Source organism: Mizuhopecten yessoensis, unplaced genomic scaffold (assembly GCF_002113885.1).
Source record: "Mizuhopecten yessoensis strain PY_sf001 unplaced genomic scaffold, ASM211388v2 scaffold10469, whole genome shotgun sequence".
NCBI lineage: Eukaryota > Metazoa > Mollusca > Bivalvia > Pectinida > Pectinidae > Mizuhopecten > Mizuhopecten yessoensis.
The window spans coordinates 46,282-64,264 of record NW_018408562.1 but is presented as its reverse complement, the minus strand read 5'-3'; the positions used below and the strand labels follow the sequence as shown (position 1 = coordinate 64,264).

The 17,983-nt window shown below is 35.4% G+C and overlaps 1 protein-coding gene across 1 annotated transcript in view; it reads right to left on the bottom strand.

Moving 5' to 3' along the window:
• Positions 1-15,103, bottom strand: part of LOC110460711 (filaggrin-2-like) — an 18,305-nt gene extending 3,202 nt beyond the window's left edge. The window contains exon 1 of the mRNA XM_021513769.1: positions 15,096-15,103. Coding sequence (XP_021369444.1) covers positions 15,096-15,103 — 8 coding nt within the window. The remainder of the gene's footprint in view (positions 1-15,095) is intronic.
• Between the last annotated feature and the right edge of the window lie 2,880 nt (positions 15,104-17,983).

Here is a 17,983-nt window from a genome sequence, read left to right as displayed (position 1 = left end):
AGGTTATTGTTGTCTGTAGGAAACAGTGTTTATCTTCACACGGTAGGTTATTGTTGTCTGCAGGAAACAAGTGTTCGTCGTCAAACGTCAGTACCAAAGCGCTGACTAGTTCGGTTAAAAGATATCTATAGGCTTATTTATGGTCTAAAATGTACACACCTGACTTCATGTGAACAGGCACCTCACGTGACCGTTACACATATGTAATTCTAAACACACTCAGTATATCTATTTGACGCGTTCTGTCAGTGTGAAGGAGGACAAAGGCCTAGTTTAGCTACCAGGAAGTACAGGTATACACAGAAATGTACCCACGTCATAATATACACATACATTCAAGATCTAATATCTTGCTCATATTATGTATATGTGCAAGTTTCGAATAATTCGTAAACGCTCAGACTGTGAAAATAGGGAAGTTTTGAATAACACGCTTTAATGCTCCTGATTCAGATTAAGTCGAAATCTACTTCCTTCTTTTACCTTGAACAAAATCAAAGTTAACTGAAGCCTACTATACATTGCTATCACATAGAAAGTAAATAACTTGATGTTAAACTCGTATGAACTGTACATGCGTTTGTCTGCCTCTCATGTTGCGGGGTACGACAGTCGCGGTTCGTACATGGTGAACATATATATGGTGGTATATTTCTGGCATCGACTTTCGACTTGCGAGTTACCTAGCTACATATGTCGATATATTTTTTAAAAGATGTCGACCTAATCTATGAATATGTCGCAATATCGTTTGAATTATGTGGACAATGTTTCACCTTTGTTGAGATAATTATAACGGAAGTAGGTAACTCCTGATGTACTTCTAAGTAGGTTTAAGCACGATTTAGCCTCTCTAACCACTTTTCTATACCTTCACTACATACTTGACCCATTCTACTCATTGTCCTATCTTTTCTTCCTTTGCTGGATTACCGAACTACTCGGTAGTGAAGCGGACGTAAAACCACTCAATCGAACAAGCTAACAAAAGTATTAAGCCTTAATTGAGGTTTTGTTTATCAGCATTAAAAGTCTCGTGGTAATTTCTAATTTCAGAAGATAATGTAACAGGTAACCAACGATCAGTGAGACCTAGTGATATTTGTTTAAATTAGATAATGTAACATGTCACCAACGATCAGTGCGACATATTGATATTTGTTTACAGTAGGTAATGTAACAGGTCACCGACGATAAGTGAGACCTAGTGCTATCTGTTTAAATTAGATAATGTAACAGCTCACCAACGATCAGTGAGACATAGTGATATTTGTTTACAGTAGATAATGTAACAGGTCACCCACGATCAGTGAGACATAGCGATCTTTGTTTACATTAGATAATGTAACAGGTCACCGACGATCAGTGAGACATAGTGATATCTGTTTACATTAGATAATGTAACAGGTCACCAACGATCAGTGAGACATGGTGACCTTTGTATACAGTAGATAATGTAACATGTCATCAACGATCAGTGAGACATGGTGAACTGGGTATACAGTAGATAATGTAACATGTCATCAACGATCAGTGAGACATGGTGATCTTTGTTTACAGTAGATAATGTAACACGTCACCGACGATCAGTGAGACATGGTGAACTGTGTATACAGTAGATAATGTAACATGTCATCAACGATCAATGAGACATAGTGATCTTTGTTTACAGTAGATAATGTAACACGTCACCGACGATCAGTGAGACATGGTGAACTGTGTATACATTAGATAATGTAAAAGGTCACCAACGATCAGTGAAACATAGTGATCTTTGTTTACAGTAGATAATGTAACACGTCACCGACGAGCAGTGAGACATGGTGATCTTTGTTTAGAGTAGATAATGTAACACGTCACCGACGATCAGTGAGACATGGTGAACTTTGTATACAGTAGATAATGTAACACGTCACCGACGATCAGTGAGACATGGTGACCTTTGTATACAGTAGATAATGTAACAGGTCACACACGATCAATGAGACATGGTGATCTTTGTTTACAGTAGATAATGTAACAAGTCTCTTACGATCAGTGAGTCATAGTGATCAGGACTTTGTTTACAGTATATAATATCGTTTCAGAAATCATTCTTTATAATTTAATTTAAAGTTTCCAACTGTTTGTACATGATATCAATTTAACGATTTTCAGACGTGATCCACTTTATATTCCAAACATTTACATGAAAAAGGTCCTACCTAGAGGCGAACACTTAATAAATTATACTGTTTACATTTTAATTTGTTGAATAAACTAGTATAACCACCTGAAAAAAGTTTTATCGTAAGCTTTAATATTTTTTACTGAAAGTTGTTGGTACATTATGTAACTCATTGGAATATACATGTATCCCAATGTAATATAGTATGTATTATACTTTTATTAGTATCATAATGACTATATGTGTTACGGTATATAATGTTAAAGAGGACGTTAGCCGACTTAATTATAAATACCAGTATAAACCGTTACCAGCTCTTGCCCCGTAGATGCCTACTCTCTTAAATATAAGGACTCACACAACTAATCAGCCAATCAACAAGTGCTTCATACGATTGTACTCCCTATCTTACATTTGTTCTGGGTTAATACAGTGCCCCTGAGTAATTTAGATAGGTATTTGTTGACAAAGTTTACATTGAATGAAATCTACAGATATTGAACTTTAGAAAAATGTATAGTTTTAGTAGATTTTAAAATGTGATGGCGGATTGATATGTGGTCTAATGTCAGGGGGTGTTCCCATCCCACTCCACCGGTTTGGCTTGTAAACTTCCGGTTGTCAAAAGCAGACGCATGTAGCGCCGCTCTTATATTCCACCAAACTCACCAAAAAGCGCCTTTTGAATCCTTTGTCAGGTATGTATCTGTGAATCTAGACAGTTGTCAATAGTGTTGAACTTTAAATATTAACGCTATTGGCTCAAAAGTTTAGTAATAACATATAGTGAATGATTTAGTTGTGTGAGCCCTTAAGAACGAAAGAGCCCTTTTCATCTTTTTCTTAAATACTGCTTAAATTGTCGTTAAGCGAATCAGACTTTGAACAACATGGCCAGAATTTGTGCACGCGCGATTTCCACAAATATGCAAGTGAATGACTTTTTAGGTCTATGAAATTTCATGGAAGGCTTTGATTGGGGTTTGTCTTACCAAAGGGACCTGACCATTTGTTACAGCTATATTTGGACTTAAACTAAGGTGTTAAGAGTAATTTTACATGTTTATGGGTTTAGATCGACTTTCGGTAAAAATGACGCCCAATGATCATATAAAGAAGAAGGGAGGAAAGCTCTCGATGTCGAAATGTCGACCCCACCTAACTTTCTTGCATCAAAAACAACTTTTCTAGCAATTCTACGGGAAAAAGCTTAGTGTCGTTGGAAAGATGGATACTTTTTCGTTTGAAAACCTCCTATATGCACGTAAATTGTATTCTCCTTCCGTGGACATGAACTTCGTTTCCTCCCAAAACACACGCCATTTCAGAGTTTCAAAGTTTTTCGCAGTCAGCCTGCCACTTTTTTTAAATATTAATGAGGTTGAAGTAAGCCACGTGCCGAGACCCATGGTGTGATAGGCTAGAAGTTTAGGTGGAGCCATTTTTTTCGCTAAACCAACCAACACTGCATGTTTCAGCACGCGCTGACCGAGAAAAAGAACACATGAAAAAAGAAAGAAAAGGAAAGAAAAGTGTTAAGAAAGATGATTTCAGAAAAAACGGATTTCATGAGGTTGAAATAAAGGTTATGACGTCATAATTTTATCACATTATGACATCAGCACTTCAGTTCAAATCTGATCGGCCTTTGTGGCACTCAAAGGCATCTGACGTAAAATGCATGCGCGAGCAAAAGGTTGAATGTATTTTTTTCAATAAAAAGTTATCATTATTTGCCTATGCTTGTGTTTGGTTGTATAAAAACATTATCGTTGCAGAAAACATTACCTGTAATTTACACATTTGTAGAAAACATTGTCTGTAATGTATACCTTTATAGAAAACATTACCTGTAATGTACACCTTTGTAGAAAACATTGTCTGTAATGTATACTTTATAGAAAACATTACCTGTAATGTACACCTTTAAAAAAAATATCACCTTTATGTACACCTTTGCAGAAATCATTACCTATAATATACACCTTTGTAGAAAACATTACCTGTAATGTACACCTTTGTAGAAAACATTACCTGTAATGTACACCTTTGTAGAAAACATTACCTGTAATGTACACCTTTGGCGAAAACATTACGCGTGGCTATATTTACCTCTATGGCACTACCACTATATACCATGCACTTTGAACCTGAGATGTCGGATCTGTTATAAGCGATACTTTGTCAAACAAGGCACTTAAGAGGAAAGCGATATGAAAGTTAAAATAAAAAACGAGATCCCAAGTGTTCTAATGGGTACAGCGTATTTAGTATTCTGGTCGCATTCGTTTCCCAAGAAGGGCACAAAGGCAAATCAAAATTCTGCGAGGGAGTTTCCATATTAACCGCCTTTTACGAATCATGCTTTGATATTTCTTAACCAAGATGTCAAAATGACACTAAAGGAGAATAACATTGTCAGAATGATTGTTTCTGGTTAAAAATATCTTTTTTGAGTTCGGCGACAAGATTTTCAAGCAGACTGTTGGTATTCCTATGTGACCAAAGAATTTTCAGCACACTAGGCATTCCTTTGGGTACAAAGAATTTTCAGCAGACTGTAGGCATTCCTATGGGAACAAGGAAATTTCAGCAGACTATTGGTATTTCTATGGGAACAAAGACTTTTCAGCAGACTGTTTGTATTCCTATGGGAACAAATAATTTTCAGCACACTGTAGGCATTTCTATGGGAACAAGGAAATTTCAGCAGACTGTTGGTATTCCTATGGGAACAAAGACTTTCCAGCACACTGTAGGCATTCCTATGGGAAAAAATATTTGTTTTAGCAGACTTTTGGTATTCCTATGGGAACAAAGACTTTTTAGCAGACTGTAGGCATTCCTATGGGAACAAGGAACTTTCAGCAGACTGTTGGTATTCCTATGGGAACAAATATTTTTCAGCACACTGTAGGCATTCCTATGGGAACAAGGAAATTTCAGCAGACTGTTGCTATTCCTATGGGAACAAAGACTTTCCAGCACACTGTAGGCATTCCTATGGGAACAAATAATTTTCAGCAGACTGTAGGCATTACTATGGGAACAAGGAATTTTCAGCAGACAGTTGGTATTCCTATGGGAACAAATAATTTTCAGCACGCTGTAGGCATTTCTATGGGAACAAGGAAATTTCAGCAGACTATTGGTATTCCTATGGGAACAAAGACTTTCCAGCACTCTGTAGGCATTCCTATGGGAAAAAATATTTGTTTTAGCAGACTTTTGGTATTCCTATGGGAACAAAGACTTTTCAGCAGACTGTTTGTATTCCTATGGGAACAAAGACTTTTCAGCAGACTGTTTGTATTCCTATGGGAACAAAGACTTTTCAGCAGACTGTTTGTATTCCTATGGGAACAAAGACTTTCCAGCACTCTGTAGGCATTCCTATGGGAAAAAATATTTGTTTTAGCAGACTTTTGGTATTCCTATGGGAACAAAAACTTTTTAGCAGACTGTAGGCATTCCTATGGGAACAAGGAATTTTCAGCAGACAGTTGGTATTCCTATGGGAACAAATAATTTTCAGCAGACTGTAGGCATTCCTATGGGAACAAGGAATTTTCAGCAGACAGTTGGTATTCCTATGGGAACAAATAATTTTCAGCAGACTGTAGGCATTCCTATGGGAACCAATTATTTTCAAGCAGACTGTTTGTATTCCTATGGGAACAAATAATTTTCAGCAGACTGTAGGCATTCTTATGGGAACAAAGAATTTTCATTAGACTGTAGGCATTATTTTGGGAACAAACTGTGCCTCTCTTCTGGTTTTTTGTTTTTGGTGCTCATTTGAGGCTGAATATTTTGATGACGTTATAAGAGATGGAAACAAAAACCTAGCCTAGTCCTTCAATTTGACATTCAGGTATATCAACGATGTGCTGTCTTTATAAACAAAACCAATAATGATTTGACCAAATCCATCGTATATACCCTCCAGAGCTTTTGGACACTATGTTTTCTTCTTCTTCAGCCTCCTTACTACTAAGCTTCTACTAAGCGATAAGTGGGACATTTCGACTTTCTGACCGTGAATTTTCCCCTTTCTTGATAGTAATATCCCTGTTTCCCTACCTACAGCGTTTACATATCGAAGTTGAATCGGTATTTTGAGCTTAATCGGAATATATAAGGACTTCCGTGATAGATGTCGGCTTCTGACGGACAAACGTATAACATAAGGTTTCCAAATAGGGAAATTGGCGATGAATATTGAAGTTTTATGGTCGCAATCATACACTTGTAATCTTATATGGAAATATGTGATTTCTTTGTGTGACATGATGGTCAATGTTTCTGATTATGCTAATTTGTATACCTTGTGGTTTTGTTGTCACTATCGGCTGTTGTGAGGACGTGACATTTCTGGGACTTAACCAACATTTACACGACAGGAGCAGATGAATAATAATAATTATTCGAGGTTCTCATATACCGCTTTATCACAACCTAGTTCGAAGGTCGTCTTAAAACGGTTCACAAATTATTATCCGTGGTTATAGAGCCTTTGCAACCAGACAATATCTTTTTCAACTCTCTGGGGAGCATACCGCCGGTGCTGCCATTTCGGCGCTCACAGCTAACATTCAACAACTCTAACACTGCCCAACCACGTACTCATTTACTGCTGAGTAGACTGAAACAAACGTAGTAAAGTATTTTGCTGAAAGACACAACACAGTGCCGCGCCGTGACTCGAACCCGCAACCCTTCGGTCACGAGCCCGGCGTCCTAGCACTAGACTACCGTGCTTTCTAGAGCAGAAGACGTTTACCCTTCTGGATTAACTGATCTTATATACCTTGTACTTTTTAAAAGGTCTCCGTGTAAGTCTTTCCTTTGTCATATTTTGTCATAGTTTTTGTCCGATTTTAAGTTCTAACTATGGTTTTGCTGACACACCGGTAATCACCGGTATTTTCTTTTCTGAATCTCCGGCCAGCAGAGTGCATGCTCAAACGTCATTTATACTTGACGTCAAATTCGCTGTCCACATCATTATTGATTAATATTATGATTAATTACTGTAACAAATATAATCTTAAGTATAACAAGTACTAATTGTAATGGGGGACCATTACAGAAGTTCCCCAAACCCCCGCAGTTATGTTGGCAGTGCAAAACTACACATACATTCCAAATTTGAGCAAAATCGAGCAATATCTAATTTCGACCAATCAGAGGCCGTGGTGGCCATATTGGTTGACCGATCGGAAAATAAAAGGTCACTTGCACATCACCTTACCATGAAAAACACTTGTGTAAAGTTTCATTACGTTCCGTCCAATAGGTTTTGAGAAATGTGTCGGACACTTTGACGGCGGAAGAAGAAGAAGAAGAAGAAGAAGAAGAAGACGAAGANATGCTGATTTGTATGCCCTTTTAACTGCTGTAACTATAACTGTCACTGAGGAAATACTATTTTTCATGTTTTGTAATGCGCCGTGGAGTAATTGCGCAAATTATAATGGGCGCTTTATATATATTGTATAATATAGTAAAGTATTACATATGCAAGGTTTCGTACATTGATCCATACACTATAACGATACGGATCACTGGTATTCAGTATTTCTGCCGTTATGACTATCCTCCATGGCGCAACTAATATTACATTAGTGTGTTGTAATGCATCCTGACCTACAGTGTATGATATTAGTCGTATTAGTATCGTGGTCTATAGGATAATTGTATTTCGTGATACATAAGGGCCCGTATTCATTGAAACCATTCTCATTGTCAAACACATATTTTGTGCTCAAACCCAGAATATCGTTTCCAGGGACTACACCTGACTTTTCTACCATTTTATCTTACTTTAAGCGAGTTACAAGAAAGTTGGTTTGAGCACAGAATCTGCGCTTGAGCATGAGAATGGTTTCTCGAATAAGGGCCATAGACTGCAGTCCACGGTACAGCATTGTAGACTATAAACTCGATATATTACAAAAAAAAGATAGCACGTTCCTATACATCTACATTCATATCATTATAGCTCAGCATGCAGGATTGGAGTCTCAACTTTACTGTAATGTGTCCAGGTTTTTAGGACATATTTCATTGTGTTTCAAATAGGTATGCCCCTTAACACTTTCAGTGCACGTTGTCTTACACTTGACAGTTTATACAACCTTAGCTCTCACCACCGAACTTAATATAGATTGAGAAAAAAATACGAAAACCGGTTTTGTACAAATACAAACAATTTACATAAACTTCCTGGTTAATACTGATCTATCTTTGACATGTTATGCAATGTAGCTGTGTTTACATTTGGGTCTGTTGGGCTTTAATCCTTTATCTTACATGATCCGGAAACGATAAACAGCAGAATTACTTTTGCAGCTAGCAAAAGTTAAACAGCAACATATGATGACACATCAGAAGTAGAGCAAGTCTGATATATCCGGGAACTGTGCAGTCATACAAACACTCACATATATCACGATATAGTTAAATACTTACGTTTTCTGCCATACGAGTCCTCTTTTCTACCTACCTATGCTCGGTTGTTCTATTGTGGTATCATTAAATATCTATTGCCCTTGTAGTTGGGAAATATGAATCTGTTTCCCCTCGATATACACCTTCCCTTTGATTAATAACTTAGCCCTCGTGAAACAGGAATATAACCTCGGGGAACGAAAATAATTGTGATTTTGTTGCTACAATTTAGTAAATATATCATATAGAATGGGACCTCGTTTGATAACCTCTGTACAATATTCCAGTATATTTGAAGTGTCGCCTGTCAGATTACTTGACCTACGACATAAGAAATGTATTTGTAGCTCAACCGTTCATGATTATTCTTCAGTTTTCGTATGATCGACAGAGTGACTGCCAATTGTTGTCAGTATACGGGTTGTTTTCATTATTCACATAAACCATGTGCTTTAACGTACACGAACTAACAGAGACAGAAGACAACAGAGATGCAATCAAATGCTAACTTTATATTATTTTTTTTGTCATCACAAATTGAATCCAAATCGATAAAGACAACACGGACAACACAGAGGGAAAAAACGAACCAAAACCAGGTGAAGGGAAGGGAGCCGAATGTGGCACCCAAAAACATCCTGTCTAATTCAGGTCATTACGTCTCCAACAGCCTAGGATAAAGGTGAACAAGTGTTTATTTATAATTGACACAGTCATAGTTGTAAATCATGATATTATGACGATCTGCATGTCTCTTCGTCATAGATTGAAGATTCTCTGGAATTCTGACTGAGAAGTCCGTTGGTAACATATTTATACACATTTTTATTTTGTTAAATTCCAATTTTTTTTATCGCCCAACAATAGTTATAAATATATGTTTTACTCCAGGATATTCTGATACTTCAAACAGGCATTGGATTGGCGAATAAATTGTAACACGTGAACTCTTCAAACAGTCGGGCACTATTCTTGCTTGTCAAACCTAAAGCAGACCCTAAAAACAGGAAACATTTGTTTAAGCAATCTTATACATGGTTTCTCTGTTTATAATAAATCTTCCTTCTTCTTTAGCGTTTCTTTAATCCATTTACTGCGATGTATGTAATATTTTGCTATTTTCCAACTCTTACGTGTGTCACAAAGATATCGTTCAATAGACCTTTCTTTAGTTATGTCGTTTCCTTGTTTGCTTCCTCGCTGAATATTTCCTTGTCTCAGGGCTGAATGTATATGCGGAAACAACCATTAATGGTGGGATCTGAATAACAATAACATTTAACTATAAAAACATATACAGCGTTGTGAGAGTGTTTTACAGAATTGTATACACCAATACTTATAACTATTGGTTTCAGACTACGTCTATGTCAATAAATACTTATAAGCAATAGTTTAACATTGGTCTTTATCCATAAATACTTATAAGCAATAGTTTAACATTGGTCTAGGTCCATAAATACTTATAAGCAATAGTTTAACATTGGTCTAGGTCCATAAATACTTAGAAATAGTAGTTTCAGACTATAGACTAAATCATAGATACTTATGAGTAGCACAGCTTCAGACTATAGGCTAAGTCCATAGATACTTATAAGTCAGTACAGCTTCAGACTATAGGCTAAGTCCATAGATACTATAAGTACATGTAGTGCAGCTTCGGCCTATAGTGTAAGTCCATAGATACTTATGAGTAGTACATCTTCAGATTATAGTCCAAGTCCAAATACTTATAAGTAGTACAGCTTCCGACTATAGTGTAAGTCCATACTTATAAGTAGTACAGCTTCAGACTATAGACCAAATCATAGATACGTATAAGTAGTACAGCTTCCGACTATAGTCTAAGTCCATAGATACGTATAAGTAGAACAGCTTCAGACTATAGTATAAGTCCAAATACTTATAAGTAGTACAGCTTCCGAATATAGTCTAAGTCCATAGATATTTATAAGTAGTACAGCTTCCGACTATAGTCTAAGTCCATACTTATAAGTAGTACAGCTTCAGACTATAGTGTAAGTCCATAGATATTTATGAGTAGTACAGCTTCAGACTATAGTATAAGTCAAATACTTATAAGTAGTACAGCTTCAGACTATAATCAAAGTCCATATATATTTATGAGTAGTACAGCTTCAGACTATGGTTTAAGTCCATACACTGTAGCTACTTCGAAGTAATAGTTTCAGTAAATCTATGTCCATACATCCTTAGAAGTAATGGTTGTAGACTAAAAACCTAAAATCAAAGCTATATATCTAGTCTGATTAATTATTTAATTTTTATTCATTTTCGTACACGTGGAGAACATAAGTATATTATCAACTTTATGCAATCTGTTACATGTATACTTCCGTTATGTATAAAAGTGTAGTATGAACTAATACATTTCTAAGCGCAGGTTTATTGGTCGCCAACCGTGACTTGATTATAGGATTGAAGCGTGATTTAAGAACAGTGAGCTTTAGTTAAGGTTGCTGAGGGCTTAGATACTTACACGTGTTAAAGTTAACGCGATTAAAGCAAAAAGAAGAGGCATCGCAACAATCTCTATCGAGATTTCCAATGATGGAAGATTACTGTGATTACCGTGATGACGAAGTTATCGCTTGAAATACAGTACGCTGCTTCTTACTGCCATCCTGTTGTAATATAGCTATTCAAATGAATACATTTTGAGTTCATGATGTCATTTACTTTTCTTTGGCGTCTCTAAGTTAGGGTCATGCGTTAAGTTTCAATTTCTCTTCGTAATTTGATCAAGGAAGGTGGATTTATCTTCCTTTTTAATTAAAGTATGAGTTCCCTCCCTTTAATAGGAAGAGACGTTTTGTCGGGTGGAAGAAACCTTATTTAGGCTGTGGTTTATTCTATATAATTTACTTAATTGGATTTCGTCACAGTGCATGCTCTATTTTGGAATAGATCGAAGCATTATTTTATGCTAATATGTTGATGCTATAGCGCATATTTCACCTATTCACACTACAACTGACTCTTCATGCTGGAAAGTTCAAAACTTTTAACATAAACGTGCTTTATAAACAAAATATTAGTAGTTCATGCGATGAAATAGTCCGTGTATTCTCAGGTGTAATAATATGGTATAGTACTCTCATATTTCATTGTTTTATCAACATTAAGCTGTATGTAAAACAAAAATACGTTATAAAAAATACCCTTGAAAACGTGAAAATACAACAAAAGGAAAAACATACCTATAAAAGCATTTATAACTTCACAAATACATGACTTATGGATACATCAGATTAACTAATTTTAAACTAAATAATCATGTAAACCTTGCCACATTGGAACTGATGTTTGATTTAAACATATTTTATTGATATAATCAAATGGATTGGGCACAGGTTATAGCAACTTATAGAAGCCCTCTCCTCAACTATAATATTACATTGATAGTGATAGCGACATATGCCAATCAAAATAATTGTATGAAAACAAGGAACATAGAAGAAAAGTAAAAAGGAGAAAAAAGAGAGTTTTGAAAGACAGAAGAGATCATAGAGATGAGTAGAGTATATTTCGAATGATACAAAAGGTTCATTCAAAGTATGAATATTTTGAAACTATTTAAACTTAAACTACTGCATGGCACGCACTAGCTACACATTCTTTTCACATCAGCTATTCGTTTGTCCATATAAAACACATTCCTTAGAATTCTTCCTCGAGTCATTCCTGTTCCTTCTAGGTAACATATCAAAGTGTCATGCAGCGGAATTATTTCAGTTTGAAAAGAAAAAAAAATATATATACAATTTGCTGAACCAGTAACACTATTAATTATTCTATAGACCTACAGAGCAGAATGAGAGGTTTGGAGAGAAGAGATTATGACAGATTAGATACATATACCTGTTCACATGGATGTTTTGTTTAGAAACGATCACTTGAATAAATAAAAGTCTGAACAATTTCAAAAATACGCTCATTGTCAACATTTGATAATTCAACATTTCCAGACAATAGTAACTCTAGGTGCAACTTATTTAACATTTCATGTCTGATGTTCCTGTACATTGGACATTGGAAAACATAATGGTATACATTTTCACAGGGGTGGCCACAGGCACAAAAAGGAGATTCTACAAGGTTCACACGAAAGAGATCATAATTCAGTTGGCTACAAATGTGTCTACGTTTAGTTAATATGATATTAAGGCGACGGGGTCCGTAATTAAAAAAACACGGTGTCTTATGATGTTCCGGAGTTATAGCAGTTTTGAATTTACTAACTGTGGTTTGATTTCTAGTGGTTTCTGATAAGTTATTCCAATTTTTTGTAGATGCTGGTATATATGATGATCTAGTATTGGAAAGAATATAGTTATGCATGGTATAGTTATTGTTATTTCAAAGGGGATATGGAGTTCTATCACATACTTAACCTGGAAGTAATGTATAAAGATATGACGGTGTTAGTTTATTGTGCATTTTGTAAAATAAAGTTAGCCTCCTTCGTTCTCTCCTGATATTCAAAGTGTCCCACCCCGTTTCAAAATACAAAGATTGTGAAATTGCATATACTGGCAACCCAGTTAATACTCTAGCAGCTTCCAGTTGAAGTTTTTCTAACAAATCAATATGGAATTTAGATAAACCACTCCAGAGTTCACAAGCATATTCCATTATAGGTAGAATGAAACATGTATATATTTTACTAAGAACTTTCCTATTCACCAGAAAGTTTAATTGTCTTAAAGCATTTATCCGTTTTGAAGCACTTTTATAAATATTTTCAACATGATCACCCCATTTAGCATTTGCACTAAAAGTTACCCCTAAATGCTTATGGTTTTCAGAAAAAAATAAAATGCTGTCGCCAAACAATAGCTACAGATATTGATTTTTTTTTTTAAATATTTGAGATAAATAGAACATCTGTTTTATTGGAATTAAATGTAACTAACCATTGCTTGGACCATGCATTTATACATTGAAGATCATGATTCATTACTCGTTCAATTTCGTTGCAGTTGTTAGAACCAAATATTAAAGAAGTATCATCAGCAAAAAGTCTAGATACGCTAATTGAATTTTCGGAAATATCATTGATATAGATTAGAAATAAAATCGGGCCCAACACCGAGCCTTGAGGTACCCCAGCATTTAATAACTTACTATTCGAAAATGATTCACCAATAATTTCGGGCATGTAGATAATTAATTAACCACTTCAAGAAATTTCCTGTAATACCATAAGATTTAAGCTTTTCAATCAGACCCGTATGCCAAACTCTATCAAAAGCCATCGATATGTCACAAAAGATAATACAAGTATGTTTCTTTTCCTCAAGATTTAAACATATATTATGATAGATTTCGATTAGCTGATGCACAGTGGAATGATTAAACATAAATCCAGATTGTCTTGAATAAAATAGTGAGTTTTCAAAAAAGTAGTTGTGAATATGTTTGACAATTACTCGTTCAAAAACTTTTCCTACAGCTGATAGTAAAAATATAGGTCTGTAATTTTGTACAAGGGCAATACTTTAGCTTGTTTCCACAAAGTCGGGTACATGGATATACATTTGAAGAGGTTTACATAAAGATTTTGCAGTGTGTCGTAACATATGGTGACTAATACCATCGGTACCAGTAGCTTTACCTAATTTTAATACTTCCAAAACGTCTTTTATTTCCGAATGGTTTAATTTTATGGAAGCCAAGGAAGAATTAGTTCTAGGATAAAGGGAAGGAACTCTAGCATCACTGTCATCCAAGTCTGAGATAGAAGAAAAATAATTATTTAAAGTCTCAGTCTTTTTAAAATCATCATATACGATACTACCATTTTGTGGATCGGCTAATGGTGGAATTTCATTAGATTTACCGCCTGATTTAATTAGCCGCCTCAACAGTTTCCAGTATGACTTAGGATCTGATACTACGTAATTATCAATAAGACCGTCTATATTAGTATAAAATGATTCTCGTGCATGCGTTTTCCTATTATTTACTCGGTTTCTAGCTCTTTTAAAACAACTTATATCAATATCACGCATACTTCTTCTACATTTTTGTGTAACCTATCTCGTAGTCGAATACATTTTCTCAATTCAGTCGTCATCCACGGCTTATCATTAGGTCTAATTCTCATAACTTTTTTGGGGATACATGCACTAACCATAGATTTAAATGTAATAGTAAACTTGTTACATGCTTCATCAATCCTTTCCGATTCTATAAACATTTCATTCCAAGAAAAAAAATCAATATGCCTGTTTAGTTCATTAAAATCCGCTTGATTATAGCACCATATTTCACGTTTATAAGATTTTTTTATTTATTTTTTATTAAAACTTCTATATATACTAACTGATGTTTACCGCCAGTGTCGAAAACCCTGTGACGTGAAATATTATCATCAGAAATATGAAGTAGGAAAACATCTATTTAACGATTCTACACGTCGAAGCAGAATCCAAACAGAGCTGACACTTACTGCACCATATCGTCATTTCATCCACTTAGGACTGAGGGTTAATGGAATAAAAATCCATGGCTGAAATGTTTCGTAACAGGCGTAGACAATACAGCAAAGTGTAGATAAATCTATAAAACTCGTTATAACGTTACTTATACATTTTGGCTACAATAAATATTATCTTTAAACTAGTATTTCAGGTATTTCTTACAGTCCACCAGCAGAGTTAACGAGCTTGTGACGTAACATAACCACCAGCAGAGTCAACCAGATTGTGACGTAAAATTACCACCAGCAGAGTCAACGAGCTTGTAACGTAACATTACCACCAGCAGAGTCAACCAGCTTGTGACGTAACATTACCACCAGCAGAGTCAACCAGCTTGTGACGTAACATTACCACCAGCAGAGTCAACCAGCTTGTGACGTAACATTACCACCAGCAGAGTCAACCAGCTTGTGACGTAACATTACCACCAGCAGAGTCAACCAGCTTGTGACGTAACATTACCACCAGCAGAGTCAACCAGCTTGTGACGTAACATTACCACCAGCAGAGTCAACCAGCTTGTGACGTAAAATTACCACCAGCAGAGTCAACCAGCTTGTGACGTAAAATAACCTCTAGAGACAAGAATTAACGGAACATCTTCTTTGAAATATAGTTAGTCGAAGTACGAAGGTGAATAAAGTAGATAGATACTGCCCATATGTATGGGAACTACAGGAGCAATCCTCTTGAGATACCAGTGTATACTACTATCTTTCTACGCCTGCAACTCGAAATCACAACGACTTATGTAATGCTATCACTTATACAGGACAAACCATGTTCTTTCCTGATCGATTTGTCGTAATTGTCATTGTATTTCGACGCTATGACATACATTATATCACTATTACGAAATAGGTAAAACCCAGTGGTTTTGAATACGGTAATTAGTATGTCAACTGACTGTTTCAAGTTGAATGAGGCTCGAGCTTACCTATTAAATCAAGCAAATGTCCAAATGTAATGTACGCTGTGTATCAAACTGCACTTGACGTCAGGGAAACACCATGTGTAGTGCATTTTGTTCAAAGAAGCAACTTTGACAGTCTGTAAAAATCAATGTTCGACACACATCGAAGATTCAGACCAGATTGTATTACAAGAAATAGTGTAGTTGTTAGCACACGTATTTTGATATTTTTAGCAAGCGTCTATCGGTTACTGTAATAGTCAAGTTTCCTACACAGATTCACAAAACGTGCTGCCAGATTATCAACTGTTTATTTTTTTTATAATGAAAATTTCAAAGTCAAAATGTCAATTATCATCCAGAAAATAGAATAGTCCTAAAGCAAAGGAACAATTATTTCATTCAAAACAGTTTTATGTATCTGGCTGTCAAGAATGGAACAAACATCGAATTGAAATTAAAAACGAAACGTCTTTTTGTATAAAACAGCTGTATGATGCAATGTAATTCAATTATGGCAAACTGTATTAATCAGGATAATTTTAAAAGTGCAGATTGTATCCTAATTATCACGTGTCTGGTAAGTACACAATGGGTACACAATGGACGTAAGCACACAGTACTTACCAGTATGTTACTATTATACCTACATTGTAATGACGTACTAAATGACTAAAGCAAGTCTATGAAGGCATTACTAACAACGCACCTTAAATTTTCAGGGATAACCCATTTTGTGATATCATCGGCGTGTCATATATTGATATACAGCCACATATACACATGACCCTATGTCTATCACCATGTATGCTCTCTACTGTACTGTTCACTGACACGTGAACTATACATTTAAACAGAAATCCCCAAACTTCCGGGAAAACACAAGGAGTTCCAATAAAGCTGGTCCAACGTATGTTTGTACATCATATGTATTTCACGGCGGATCACACAGTATAACATTGTAACAGTAAGTAGTATTTAATATTTGAAATAATAATGTTATTTTTTATATATATATTATATGACAATACACTTGTTAATTTCTCTGTAACAGTTACGAGTAGACACTGATCACCATACTCAGTTTACCTACGTATGAAGCATATGTAAATAATAACGTTTGTTGCCTATATTTCTTTCTAGTGGATGATATATAATGAATAATGTCATGTTTGATATAGATGGTGTGTATTACTTCTGCTACGCTAACAACGACGTGGAAGGATGAATTAGGCAGGATAACAGCATCAATATGTCACACACATTGTTCATACACCGGTCAGGTTGGACATGTAGACTTGCAAAGTCCCAGTTTTACACATAATTTGTCCCGCAGATAACAGGGCTTAATGTTACCGTTATTTCTTGTCTTGTTCAAATTTATTATAAGAAAAGGAAAATTATTCAATGCTTTACCAAACAAATTTGAAACCTTCCTACCAGACAAAGTTTAACCATATATATAGTTATTTAAACGTAATTAAACTTTAAACGCAAAGTTCGCCTCGCCCTCTTCCTCAGTAATATGGAACATAAAATTTAATGATTTGGATATCGAGACGACTTACATAGCTTATTACAATAGGGTATCGTTCATCTCCCTTGAGTATCGCGTAATGATAACTTCAATGACCTTGACATTTTCATATACTCAATAACTTCATGGAATCAGCAACTGTATACAATAAAAAAAGTAAAATATGCAATTCATTAAAGAGGTATATACATAAAGATTGGATCTAGCTGATGTTTGGTAAAAATCCCTTATTTAAAACATAGCACTTTCTTTCAGCTGATGATTGGTACAAACATGTTATTAAAACTTTCTTTCAGCTGATGTTTGGTACAAACATGTTATTAAAACATATAGAAATTGATTTTAGCTTATGTTTGGTAATATTCCGTTATTTAAAACATAGCACTTTCTTTCAGCTGATGTTTGGT